The following is a 14,997-nucleotide window of genomic DNA, read 5'->3' on the forward strand; positions in this document are numbered from 1 at the left end:
AAAACTATCATAGGAGCCATATTATGTAAAAATATGAAGATTATTGTTCTATTTGCTGGTTTATTGTTTAAAGCAACATATTACCCTGTTTTCAACATGTTGTTTTTACGTTGTTACAGTTTACATTTAGTTGTTGTTGGGGTTTTTTTTTGTTTTGTTTTTTTTTTACAATCAACCTTTCCCTATATGGCTCTATTTTGCTGAGCCATATGGGGCTCAGCAAAATAGAGCTGGTCTGATCACTAGGGTTGGGCGATAAATTTCATTGATTTAATTGGTTCATTCGAATTTACAATTTTTTAAGATTTAATTTTTGGAAAATCTGGATTTTATTTTGCCAATGCACTCATAGACTTCCAAGAACATAATAGCATGGAATGCTGAATACATGTTTAAGAAAATATATTGTGAAATATAATGGGCAAACGTTTTTTTACCACAATACGAGGCACTTTAATTTACTCATTTACTTATTTTTTAAGTTAGTTTGAAGTTACACAAGTGAAGCCTGTTCCTAGCTCATTGTGTGATACCACTAGCAGCAAACTTTGTGTTATATGTTCATTGTTTACTATGGCAGCGCCGCCATCTTGTTTTACAAGCATGTTTCACAGCTTTAATTTAGTTGCGCTTTGAATTCAGGTCAACTCCCACATGAAATGCTTGACATAAAAGCAAGTTTTGAAAGTAATTTCATCAATTTCTTTTTGTGAAACGAAAATGAGAAATAAAATTGATTATCGTAATTGGATTTGGTATTATATAATTGGAGATTTTATTTTTAAGCCATATCGCACAGCCCTACTTTTCATCGTGAGAGACTCATGACACCCTCTCTCTGAACCTTGGAACAGCCGTAAGGCAACATCAAAAGCAGAAATACAAAACTGTTAAACTGCTAAGATTCTGCACTAAGTAGGAATTTTTACACCTGTCCGTGGAAGGTACATCTTGTTTTATTGTGTGCTGTTTTAATTAACACCGAAATATGACAATAATTTGATTTAATGTGAACGAGCATTTAGTCTGAAACAGATTTATGTTCTTTATATATACATATAAGGATAAAAAAACAAGGAGTTTTAAGTGTTTGTGGGTAAGCTTGTTTTTATACAGTGTCGTGCAAAATGGATTTCAGTTCACCACACAGAGTACAAAACATGTATAGTTTTCCTCTCAGTTATTCAATATCCGGTTGGATCATCCAAATAATTCTTAGAATTTACATGCATGTCATTTAGATATTAGTTAATACAACACAAATAAAATAAATATCAACAATTCTCTTGCCATAATTCCTTTGAACAGAACGGTGATTCAACAGTTCCACAACTCTGTTAACTAACATATTATTTCCATTAGCTTTTAAGTAATAGTGCAAAAGTTCATAAACAATCATTTAATTAGTTGGTTTACTAAAGACCTCGGAGGAAAACAGCAGACTTTCAGTTACATGGCTTCAGCGTTTTTTGCAGTCTCATTGGCACATTTTAAATAAGAAGGTGAACGCCACCTGTTGTTCATTTGGCACTGAGATCCACCACCAGGTGCTGATAAGCCAGGGTGTTGCCTTTGAAGCTGGCGGCCAGCAGCATGTCCTTGTTGTCGACGGATACCAGGCTGAACGCCCTCGGGGCCCTCATGTTGAGCTCCTGGAAGGGCTGGAAGCGCTGAGTGAGGTCGTCCCACAGGTAGACTCTGGAGAAGGAGAAATCACTTCCCAGGATGAGGTACTGGCGAGGGCCCACCGTGAAGGGGTACACCGCCATGGAACCCCGAGAGGGTAGAGTCTGGATCTCCACAAACCGCTGCCCCTCCCAGCGCAGGATCTTGGAGTCGCCAATGAAACGTGTGAGGCAGAGGTAGAGGACCTTCCTCACCCAGAAGTGCTTCACCATCTGAACGTCTGCGAGCTCTGTGATTATGGAATGGAAAACAAACTGCTTCTGGCTTCGGTTCCACTGGTAAACCACCGGCGGCTGTGAGGCGCTGGACAGGATGAGGTGAGGCTTCCCACCAACATCTATGAACTCCACGTGAGTGTCCCGGTGCCAGGGGTGGAGCGACTGATGGGAGTAGAACCCATTGCTGTTCCAGCGATAGATGCTGGTGGAGCCCGCCTTGGAGCTGTCTGCCACAATAAAGTACCACTCTTCGTCCAGCAGGAAGGTGTCCACAAAATTGGGTTTCCTTACCCGATTGGTGTCAATGTCTTGGATCTTTATAAAGCGCTGTGGGCCCTCCTCCCACCTGTATTCACAGATATTCTCAAGGTTTTTGGAGGTAGAACAATAATTGTACATTATTAAAGACCGTGATTGTTTAGCTACAGTAAGAGCCAGAGATCGGTGCCACGTTCATCACTAATGGAAACACATGTAATATTCTCTCCTCTGTCAGTGTCCAGTGATACCAACATAACAGTGTTTTATAAAAGGACTTCTCTTTGCATCCATAGATTTACTATAGCCACTTAATCCCTACATGATCATTGGGAGCTGGTATCTATATCCAGCAGTCCTTGGGTAGGAGAGAACACCCTGAACAATTATATAGATAGATATGATTGGAATTCAATGCAACAAATGAACACATAGATTCCAAATTGGAAGAACAAATTATACAAATTTTTATTTATTTTAGCAAATAAAAATTTGGCATTTGGGTTATAAAACTGTAAAGGCTTTAGATGATGGTTCAAGTAATTCTCTAAAAATAAAAAGCATACAACTGTAAACATACCAAGATATGGCCATCTACTTAAATTGACAGGCCAGGCAAGAAGAACATTAATCAGAGAAACAACCAAGAGTCTGTGGTAACTCTGGATGAGCTGCAGAGACCCTTAGCTGTTCACAGGAGAACTGTTAGTCCCGTACTCCACAATGCTGGCCTTGGTAGACAAAGGCCAAAGCTGAAAGAAAGCCACAAGACCTCCTAAACCTGTGGAAGGGCATGTTCAATAACATGCCTCAATCGGCTGTAACCCAAATCGAAGTTTTTTGCCTCCTTCATGTGGCAGAAAAAAACTGAAACTGCACGTTATACTGAACACACAGTAACGGCAGCATAATACTGGGGGGGGGGGGGGCTGCCGTTCCTGTTAGAGGCTCCACAAGACAAGAGACTGGGGTAGAAGTTTACCTTCCAACAGGACAATTATCCTAAATATACAACTAGAGCTACAACAGAATGTTTTTTTATATCAGGTGTGTTAAACTGAATCACAGAAACATGACACAGGACACAGTTTTGTTCCTATACTAAAAAAGTCCTATTTTGATTAGAAATTAGAAATTTGAACATCAGAGTGTGGATATATACATAGCTTTGGTCTAATATGTTTAGCCCTCCAAAATGGAAGTGGTAAAAACTATTTTCTCAGGCAGGAAGCAATGAAATATTTTTTTTATACTGAGCTGTTCCCTTCACTGACAGTTTTAAGCTAAATATGGAGTTGAAGTTGCCTTACTTGTATATGTGAGATCCGCCAAAAAGTTGAGCCACCACCATGTAAAGAGTGTTGTTTATCACCACAGGTTTGCAGTACACAGCTGAGCGAGCTTCGGGAGAGACACACAGAAGCCAAAGGCATTAGGCTTTCATTATTTACAGAGTGCAGCATACCAGACATTATATTTACTATTAAAAACCTTACAAGTGATGTTATGAAATCTTTTGAAGATCATCTCCACATGATCCCATATATACAGCGTACAGAATCCAGAATCAGGTTGAGCAAAGGCCACAAACTGATCTCCATTGAACTCATAGGACTCCGCCGACACAGAGTGGAAAGGGAAGGTTTCGTACACAGCAAAGTCTGTTGGAGGAAAAACCACGGTGAGAACACAGAAAACCCATGATAGCATCACCTTAAGCAAACTGATGAAGACAAAGGAGGTTTGTTTGGAAAAGAAAAAAAACCTGCTGTGATGCAGTTGAAGTCCCGTGGTGTGAGATCACGGATTCTGCGACCCTGAAATTCAAAGGGGCTGGCACAGTAGATGGCTGGAACTGAAGTGTTGGTCTTCTCCATCCAGTCCACCAGCCACTTGATCTTACAGTCGCAGCGGAATGAGTTCCCACGCAGGTCTCTGAATATTACAGTGGGACAAAATAAATCTCTTTAGATCTCAAGCATAAAAAATCTAAACTCCCTTTTTCAGCGATCATCCTCCTTTCAGCAGTTACTTATATACCCCAGCTGTGAAGTGTTAACCGGTAAACTTCAGAGAAACCGAGCAAGAGACTGTTCTGTTTAAAGCTTTCATGATATTATTGAAAACTTACAAATCTGTGAGGATGTCTAGATGTTTGAAAAGATCTCTGGGCAGCTGCTGCAGGTTGTTGTTTGAAAGGGATCTGTGAAATGAGAATCAGCTGATATTAGGGCAATAGTTGAAAGGGTGATCTGAGCATGAACAGCAAACTCTGCGCACTTATGGAATAAATGAGTGACAGAATTTATTAACAGAAATAAATGCACATCCAGGGAACACCATTATATAATGTTGTTTACCTGTATTAACAATACTTTGACCCTGCTGACAACCCAGGGTCCAGACCAGGAAGCAGAGCCATAGTTTAACACACCTCTCTGTAGCTTCTGTACTGTTAGCCACCCATTAGCCTACTGAGACAGTGTCTTTCTCACGGCCAAAACTAAATAGATTAAAAACTTATCTAAAAGGAGCAAGTCATAAAAATCTCAAAAAAATGAATACGACTCAACCTGAACCAAAGATTAAAACAATTAAATGTTGTTTATGAAATATAAGGTATCTTCCTTCAAAGACTCTGTTGGTTAATGAATTGATTTCTGATAATCAGATTGATTTATTTTGTCTCAGAAACCTGGCTGCAGTAGGACTACGTTACTATAAATGAGTCAACTCCCTCTGATTATTTAAATTTCCACATTCCCAGAACTACAGGACGGGGAGGAGGAGTAGTAACCATCATTCAGTCTGATTCATTAATTGATAACTAGTTGATAACTACAGTTCTTTTCAACATTTAACCCTCAGTTTCCCTCATCCAAACTGCAAAGCAATAAAACCTCTTCTCTTTGTTGTTTTGTATCGTTCACAGGCCCTTACTCTCAATTTTTAGATCAGTTCTCAGACTTCTTATCTGATTTAGTGTTAAACACTGACAAGGTTATTATAGTGGGGAAGTTTAACATTCGTGTTGACACTGAATGTGATAACCTTAGCCTTTAATACTATCACAGATTCAATTGGTTTTGCTCAAAATGTGCGTTTTGCATTAGACTATGTAGCCCCCTTAAAAAGTAAGGTAACTATTCAGAGGAAGCTGACTCCTGGTTTAATTTAGAGCTGCGTTCTTTGAAGCATAATGTTAGGAAATTGGAGAGAAAATGACGCTCTACACATCTAGAGAAATCCTACTTGATTTGGAAAAACAGTCTACTGTTGTATAAAAATACACTTTACAGAGTAAGAGCAGCATAATTTTCATCATTAATAGAGGAGAATAAAAATAATCCTAGGTTTCTCTTTAGTACAGTTGCCAAACTTACCCAGAGTCACAGCCTCATTGATCCATCTATTCCCTTAGCTCTTAGCAGTAATGACTTTATGGGATTCTTCATAAATAAAATGAATTCCATTAAAAGTAAAATCCTTGGTATCCTGCCAAACATGATTACCTCGTCCTCAGTAAACGAGAAAGCTTTGGAGGCATCTGTGTTTGGACTGTTTAGACCCAGTGTAGTTTTCTTAGTTATCTAAAAAGTTTGATTAATCTAATCCTTCGACTTGTATGTTAGACCCAATCCCATCCAAATAATTTAAGGAAGTATTCTCTTTGATTAATGCCCCCATTTTAGACGTGAATAGTCTATCCTTAGTAAACTGATATGTAGCACAGGCTCTTAAAGTAGCTGTTATTAAACCTTTACTTAAGAAACCCTCTCTTGATCAAGATTAGCTAATAAATTACAGACCTATATCTAATCTTCTTTCCCTATCTAAAATTCTTTAGAAAGTATTTGCTAATCAACTATGTGAACATTTACAAAGTAATGACCTACTTGAGGAGTTTCAGTCAGGCTTTAGAGCTCATCATAGCACTGAAACAGCTCTGTTGAAAGTCACCAATGATATTATCATGGCCTCAGATAAGGGACTTGTGTCTGTACATGTCCTGTTAGATCTCAGTGCTGCATTTTATACAATTGATCACAATATTCTCCTAGAAAGATTTGAACATACTGTAGGGAAAAATCATTAGGCTGGTTTAAACCTTACCTGTCTGACAGAATCCAGTTTGTTCATGTTAATAATAAATCTTCCTCAAATTCTAGGGTCACTTGTGGAGTACCACAGGGTTCAGTCCTTGGGTCAATTCTATTTACTATATATATATATATATATATATATATATATATATATATATATATATATATATATATATATATATATATATATATATATATATATATATATATTAGGGCTGGGCAAGTTAACGCGTTAATTTCGCGTTAATTCATTAGACTATTAACGGCGATATTTATTTTATCGCGCATTAACGCAAGTTGCTCAAATGCTTTCAGTCAGTGTCAGTCAGCAGCGCGCTGTCACGGCAGCACTCTCTCGCTTCCCCTCCCCTCTCGTACATGGCTCAGCAGCGCCAGCCAATCAGCACGCAGGCTCAGCCTGGCCCGCCCACTCAGCTTTCACACAAACTTAACACACAAACAGCGGAGAGAGACCGCAGCAGCGGAAAAACATGAACAGAGGATGTAGCACCGTTTGGCTTTATTTTAATACCGTAAATGAAATCAAGCTGTATGTTTTGTAAAAAGCCGGTTCATTTCAGTGGAAACACAACAAATTTATCTAAGCACGTGAAAAAACATGAAAACGTCGAGCCCCAGAAACGGAGAGAGGAGACGAAACTTCTCTCACTGCCCCGACAGACCCACAGACGTCACTGACTGAGGCGTTTCAGTCCTCCTGGGAACATCCAGGTAGATCAGTGGATGGATGGATGGATGGATGGATGGATGTTACTGGAGCCCACACATAACATGTAATTAAGACCTTGAAAGAACCCAGTACATATATTAAAAAGTGTTATTTAAGATAAGATAACATTAGCTAATCCTTTTTTTATCCCACGACGGGGAAATGTATAGGATTAAAGCAACAGGCAGGTGCACACAACACAGACAAAATTACATAAGGATTGAAATATATAAGAGGTGGATTAGCGAAAAAACACTGAACATAACATAACATTATTATTATTATTATTTAATTGTAATAATAAAATAAAAACCACAAAACCCAAAAGGTCAACAGTTTCATGATACATCAAGCTTAGGGACTGGCTAATACACAGCAGGTCAAAAAAGGCCATATTTTGGCTGCAGTGCTTGCTGTTCTCTTATGAAGAAAAGATCAACTAGTGCACTAAATTCAATAGATGGGTTGAAAATATCCAGTATAAAATAAGTGCTACAAATGTTACAACACTTTGGTTCATATGGCAGCAGAACATTAAAATAAAAGTGCTCTTTACACTACTTTTGAATTCATTCTTGGAGTTTGTAAATACAATGCGATTAATCGCGATTAATCGCGATTAATCAGGGCGATTAATCGCGATTAAATATTTTAATCGTTGCCCAGCCCTAATATATATATATATATATATATATATATGCTTCTGATTGGTAAAATTATAAGATAGCATCTGATTAATTTCCACTTTCATGACAGTTATGACACTCAGCTATATTTATCCATAGATCCTGACAAATCTAATCAATTACTTCGACTACATGCATGTCTTGATGACATCAAAACCTGGATGTCTTTAAATTTTCTGCTTTTTCTGCTGACAAGACAGAAGTTGGAATATTTGTACCAGAGTCCTTAAAAAATAAATTTCTTAATCAGTCACTTAACCTTGATAGCGTTAAATTGGCCTTAGGTAATAAAGTAAAAAATCTTGTTGTTATTGTTGACCAAGACATATAATTATAAAGCAGGTTTCTATGGTTTCCTTTTTCTTCCACAGGAATATTGCCAAAATTAGAAATATTCTGCCCAGAAGTGACACTGAAAACTAGTCCATGCATTTGTTACTTCAAGGCTGGACTATTGCAATTCTTTAATATCAGGAAGTCCATAAAATGCAGTTCAAAGCCTTCAGCTGATCCAAAATGCTGCAGCAAGAGTTCTGATGTAAACTAACAGGAGATCATATTTCGCCAACTTTAGCTTCCCTTCATTGGCTTCTCCTTCTCACGTATACAGCCCTTAATAATCAAGCTCCATCATATATCAGAGCTCTGATTACCCCGTATGTTCCTAACAGAGCACTTCGCTCTCAGACTGCAGGTCTGCTGGTGGTTCCTAGAGTCTCTAAAAGTAGAATGGGAGGCAGATCCTTTAGCTATCAGGCTCCTCTCCTGTGGAACCAACTCCCATTAATGGGGAGTTTTTCTTTCTACTGTCGCTTTATGCTTGCTCAGTATGAGGGATTGCTGCATAGCCATGGAAAATGCAGACGACTCTCCCTGTGGATCTACTCTCTTTCAGGAGTGAATGCTGCTTGTCAAGACTTGATGCAATCTGCTGGGTTTCCTTAGATAGGAAACCTTTTGACTAGTCTGTATGATCTAATTGTATTTGACTTTGTAAAGTACTTTAAGATGACACATGTTGTGAATTGGTGCTATATAAATAAAATTTGATTGAATTGAAAATACTCACAGATGAGTGAGCGATTTGAGTCCTCTAAAGGTATACTTGGACAGCTCCTGGATGTCATTGTTCTCGATGAATCTGGAATGGAAAAACAAGAAAAGGATTCCAGGTCTGTTTGTGTCAACAACTTAATAGTAGTAGTGATTCTTCTTTTACAGGTGAGAAAGCTCGCATCATGCCTAAAATCAAACACAGAGTCCTGCAAGTCATATAAATGGTTAGATGTCTGTCATCATTTGGTCCTGTCTCTGTTTTTTCCCATACAGCGAGTACAGAGTTAAGGGACAAGCTCTCTGGAAGTGTCTGGATATGATCATTTGACTTTATTAGCATTCTCAGCAGGTAGGCAGCAGTGAGGATGAGGCTTGCAAGCTGGGCTACAGCCAAAGTCATGCAGCCAGCAGCCTGCCCACTCCTAGCCATCAATTAACTACTAAAGTACATCAATTCACTGGATGGCATATTCAGCTTTTTTCACACTGCAGAGGCTAAGTGCTCACTGTCAGAGAAGGATTTATTTTCAATTCCACTTCTGGCTCAGGTTGTTCAACACTGCAGAGCTTTTCCGCTCTGATCACATGGTGGAGGTTAAATTTATTGTCTATGGCAATGCTTTCAGTAGAAAATAAAAGCATTGCAGGATGCTATAACAATAGCACACCTGCCTGGGCAGCCTTATGTAACTATCACAGTATAGACAAGGTTTAAATATAGAGCAGTGGTAATAGCTGAAACACTACACAAGAGTGGTTCACTCTGAAATTGCTCTGCATTTTAGCTCAGGATTGTCTGGCTTCTGTTTAACTGCATCAGCCAATGATTAATGCTCGATCAAGATATTACATGTTGCAGGGTGCAAGATGTAAAGAATATATATGTGGCAGTCTGCGCATGAATGTCACTCTGGGCAAGCCTCTCTCGTCCAACCAATTAGACTGCAGGAAAATATCTGAGAGTCTGGGGCAGGATGAAATGCAGTTTAGTTCCCTTAAAATTACACCCGCCAATTTGTAGCAACAAACATCGCGCACCAACTTCCCATCATGTGCATAAAAGAAATAGAAAATTTGTTCAGGTCACATTTGAAAGACCAACCCATTTCTAATGCCTTCCAGGCAACTGCCAGTATGGCTCAAATAGAAAACTGCCACTGAAACATATTATTGGCCTAATTTGTCTTTTATGAGCGAGCTTAACCCTGAATTTGTCTAAAGGAAACATATTATAGCTATTAATTCTTGAAAATTAAAGGCAGTGGTACGAGTCAGAACTTATTTACAGATCACTGTGGAGTCAGTGACACACTCACAGGTACTGCAGGTGAGACAGACCAGCAAAAGCATCGTCGGCAATCATCGTGAATGTGTTGGAGTTCAAGAGCCTGTTGAAAGTAGAACATAAAGTTGAATTAATAGTGCCCTGCCCAAGTATTCCTGACATGTTTTTTTCATTTTGTCATGTTACAACTACAACCTTTATTTTATGTAGCAGACCGACACAAAATAGTGGAAGGATAGTAATTGAAAAGTTTGCCATCTGTGGTATGGTTAGTACACCTGTGTCAGTACTTTTTATTAACACGATTTGCTGCAGATGCAGGTCTTCTGGGTTATGTCTCATACCGGCTTTTTTTTTTTTTTTGCAAAATAACTCAAGTTCGTTCAAATTGGATGAAGAGTATCTGTGAACATCAATTTTTAAGTCTTGCCAAATATTTTGGACCAGTTGGACATGGTTCTGGACTCTGTGGGCCATTTTAACACATGACGTGTGTGCTAATCTACACCAGTCCATTGTAGCTTTAGTTGTATGGGTAGAACTTGCTGTCCTGTTGGGAGGGGGACCTCCAGCACGGTCTTGAGTCTTCTGCAGCCTCTAACAGAGTTTCTTCTGTAATTTTTGTCTGCATGCATATTTCCATCCACTCAGACCAGTTTCTATGTCCCTGCTTTTGTACTACACATATTTCTTTATTTGCAGCATGTTTTGGTTTCATCTGACCAGAGCATCTACTTCAAATGTCTACTGTGTTCCTTCCAGGGTTTGTGGCGAAACGCAAATGAGATTTGTCATTCCTCATTGTTCTCTTTCAGCAATTGCTTTCTACATGGCAATTTTTATTTTTCTACATGCCCATCTTAAATTAAAGATCAGATTTGTGGAGCACATGGCCAACAGTTGTCCCATCAACAGATTCTCACACCTGAGCTGTTGATCTGTGCTGCTCCTCCAGAGTTACAAGGGGTTTCTTGGCTGCATGTCTGATTGATGCTCTCTTTACACAACCAGTCAAGCAGGATAACCATGTTTTGGTAGATTTTGTGCCATATTTCTTCCATTTTTGGAGGTTGGATTTTGCAGCTCAAAGCTCTGGATATTATTATCCAACTCTGCTTTAAAATTCCCCATAACTTTCTCCCTGACCTGTCTACTGTGTCCCTTGGTCTTTGTTCTCTAACGTTCTCTAGCAAACCTTTCAGGTCGTCAAAAGAGCTGGATTTATTCTGGACCCTTTCCTTTGTCTTTTTTTTTCTTCTTTTTTTCACTAATTAGGTAGATTTGGGAGCATTAGATTTTATTTAAGGGGCATCGTAGTGAAGGAAGATATGCGCCGCATTTCATTTAAAAACAATGAAATTAAAATTCTGTGTAATTCTTAATCCCCTTCCTAACTATGCTCCACTTTATTTTGGTCTGTCATATAAGTCCTGATAAAATACATTGTGGTATGTGCTTTCAAAGCAACATAAAGTTCAATACTTTTGGATGTCTGAGAACCAGGATTTCACATGAAGCCACAGATCTGCACGCGTATGAAGGCACACTCTCGATTGCATCTGAGGAGACAAGCGAGCCTTTGTGTGGCAAAGCTGAACTGAAGGGAGTCAGTCATTGGTAAAGACACTGATACTGAGCCACTTTACCCTTATTACTGCTATGTCACCACTGCTTTCAATAAGCATTCATCTTGAGTAGGGTGGCTGAAGTCCCCCCATTGTTGCTGCCAAACAGAACATGTCTGTATGGAAACATACCTGCAGTGTGCTGGGTGCTGTGAAGGTGCATTTAAATAACAGAGCATGTGAAACTGCTCGTGTGATAATCTGTGATAGTGTTGTGTTTTCGGGCCAAAGCACTCACAGGAACTGCAGCAGGTGGAGGTGTGAGAAAGCTCCCTCTGGGATGGTGGTGAATGCTGTGTTCACCATGGTCCTGTTCGGACAGAAAACAGCCCGTGTCATCAAATCACGCCGGGACGTACCTTAGCCGAGCATTGGAAAAGCACAAAAAAAAAAACAACCTGCAGCTTATATTTAACGGTGGAAATCATCCTGTTCTCAAAGGCAACCATGTCATTTTTTATTCCATCTAAAATCGATCCCCTCTGAAAACCTGCCAGTGTGAGTTTCAGAGCAACATTTCCAAACTAGGACGCCTTACTTCCAACGCCACTCTCTCCTCTATGATCAAATCAGGGCATCCACAGCCTGGGCTCTTGTATCCCTTTAATATTCAATCCACAGGTGATGGAGGCTGAGATGGAAAGTAGCGCCCCTGTAACCCCATCAGTAAAACATAACCCTTTGTCATTTTTGCTTTAATGCACTGAAAGCATCTCTGTTGCACCCTCTGAGATTAGATCTCTCGGAGGAAATACGTGTCCTGCAGTGAATGTGGGCTTCTATTATTAGTATTCCTCTATGGGAGCATGACAGGATTATTCTCTCTCATCTATATTTGGAACATTAAGGGAACAACATCATAATTTTTACTTCAATTATTAGTGTTTTGTGCTGGCATAGCTAAAACGCAGGAAAGTCAGCGTTGTGGCTTCTAAGTCATTAAAACACAGACAAGACTTCCATGCATCATTACGTAACTGTGGGTGACATCAGTGATGTAGCCATCTGTACCAGCCTGAATGCTGCCAAGGCTTCATGCAGGTTATAAAGAGGATGTTTTTTTTTTTTTTTTGTTGTTGAATTCTGGACTCACAGAGAGATGATTCCTGGGGGGAAGCTCTTGGGGATGGCCTTGGTGTCCACGCAGAAAGCGCTGTCTTTGGTGCAGGAGCAGGTCGCAGGGCAGCGAGGTACCTTCGGGGCTTTCTTGGTGTGCGACTCCCCCGGCAGGCAGAGACACAGACACACAACCGACATAAAGATCAGCCTCATCCATCTCGGTCCGAGCTCCAGCATCCCGGTGGAAAAGGAACGAAAAGGAGACTGAGCGTGTGAGCTTGGTGAAGTTCCTCCTCAGAGGCAGCAGGCTTGTTGAGAGGCGACGCAGAGCCTGGCTACGTGCAGCGCCGTCCTGTTAAAACTGAGAGCAGAGCTCCAGGAGACAGTGTGAGAGCGAGGAGGAAGGGAGTGAGGAGGGGTGGTAGGGTTCTTCTGTGTCTCCCCGGTGGGTGTGGGTGCTTTGCAGGTTCCTAGGTTCTGATTCTGTATGGCTGCTGGCAGAATGAAAGAGTGATGAGCTAGGCTGCTTTCTCCTCATCAAGACCTGTGGGCAATCAATTATTTAGTTTTACTGATGCAGAAAGTCTGAGAATGTGTGCGTGGTGGGCTGTGCTAACCTCTGAGGTTCTGCCCCCTCTGTGCAGATCTTGATGGAAACCAGTGATGCAGAGGGAAATCTATATGCAGTATGTATGTGTCAGTCGCTCACTGTGTGGGGGTGCTGGCACTTTCTGGGATGTAAACAGTGTTTGGATCATCTGAAGGCATCTCTGTCCACACAACAACGCCCGCCTCCGGTAGTGTCAGCATCCATAACCTCAAGCTGAACCAGTATTGCAAAAATATATTGGAAATTTTACTGTATCTTTGTTTTATAATCCACAATTAATGTGCTCGTTGTCCTTCGAAAACTTTTGATCATATATATAAACAAATATCATACGAATACAAATTAAACGTTTCAGATCACTCCTTAGTTTCTTCTTTATGTTTTGCCTCAGAGCAGCAGGACTTTGTAGTAATCCACCCTGTTGGACAAATATTTCTGTAGGCGATCTGAACATCTTTCAACATTTCTCTCTTGTCTTTAGCTGCTTTTTCCACTCCCTTTATTTCCCCGTCCTTCTACCGGGTTATGTTGTCATAGCTGCTGAGTTCAAAATGTTTACCCAAAAAGAAAAATCTCAAAAGTGTGGCATGCATGTGTATCCACCCTTTTTACGGTGATACCCCTAAATAAAATTAGGTACAACAAATGTTTGAAAGAGCATGAAAGAAAGAAGCGAGGACAAGGCAGCCATGAACAAAGAGTGAGCATATTTTATGTGGAAGGCTGAATCCGAGAATAAGTGCGTACAACAAATGTCCACCCAAGACAAAAGTAGCACAGTCTCCAACTTAAATTCAAAATGAAGTAGATATCTGCAGCAATTTATCCAGTGAGGAGGAATAATCTGGAGAATTGTTGTCTGTAGCATGAAGACCTAACAAACTGGGACCTTCGGAGTGATTTAAAAGTGTGTTCTGAGCCCAGTCTTCATATTATTACCTACAATGAAAAATAATGGCTTGTGACACAAATTAGAATTTGAAATTAAAATTCAGGCAGCCTAGAGAAAGATTATGTCACAGGGTGAAACTGTGCAGTTTGTTGGTCTGGTTTTATTTGGGTCCTTTTAATTTGAAATGTCAGACAGATATGGTTTAAACCAGCCTAAAGATTTTCCCTACAAGTATGTTCAAATCTTTCTAGCAGAATATTGTGATCACCTTTATCAAATGCAGCACTGACATCTAACAGAACAAGTACAGACACAAGTCCATTATCTGAGGCCATGATAATATCATTAGTGACTTTAAACAGAGCTGTTTCAGTGCTATGATGAGCTCTGAAGCCTGAGTGAAACTCTTGAAATAGGTCATTACTTTGTAAATGTTCACATAGTTGATTAGCAACTACTTTCTAAAGAATTTTAGATAAGAAAAGAAGATTAGATATAGGTCTGTAATTTATTAGCTCATCTTGATCAAAAGAGGGTTTCTTAAGTAAAGGTCCAATTACGGTAAACAGCTACTTTAAGAGTCTGTGCTACAAATCAGTGGAAGGGAAAGACATTTCAATTTAAAGTCTTTCCCTTCCACGTCTCCCTGTTGGTTATCCATAAATGAGAAACACTCAAATAAGAAGTCTAGTGGTGCCAAGAAATGGCATTCAAGAGAGAAGGTTAGAAGTAAAATAGAGAATTCTCTTCCTCCCGTGGGGTCAGAGTGTTGGGAGACACGTTTATTTA

At 39.8% G+C, this 14,997-nt stretch overlaps 1 protein-coding gene across 1 annotated transcript; it reads right to left on the reverse strand.

Annotated features, from left to right (window-relative positions):
• Window positions 1-1,087: 1,087 nt before the first annotated feature.
• Window positions 1,088-13,388, reverse strand: lgi3 (leucine-rich repeat LGI family, member 3). Its single transcript, XM_021318350.2, has 9 exons — window positions 12,741-13,388; window positions 11,886-11,957; window positions 10,054-10,125; window positions 8,751-8,822; window positions 4,294-4,365; window positions 3,928-4,097; window positions 3,659-3,823; window positions 3,473-3,563; window positions 1,088-2,250 (listed from the first exon to the last, which is right to left on the reverse strand). Exons 1-9 carry the CDS (start codon window positions 12,941-12,943, stop codon window positions 1,521-1,523), a joined length of 1,647 nt encoding a protein of 548 aa, XP_021174025.2. The 5' UTR covers window positions 12,944-13,388; the 3' UTR covers window positions 1,088-1,520.
• Between the last annotated feature and the right edge of the window lie 1,609 nt (window positions 13,389-14,997).

This window comes from Fundulus heteroclitus, chromosome 12 (genome assembly GCF_011125445.2).
Source record: "Fundulus heteroclitus isolate FHET01 chromosome 12, MU-UCD_Fhet_4.1, whole genome shotgun sequence".
Classification (NCBI taxonomy): Eukaryota; Metazoa; Chordata; class Actinopteri; order Cyprinodontiformes; family Fundulidae; genus Fundulus; species Fundulus heteroclitus.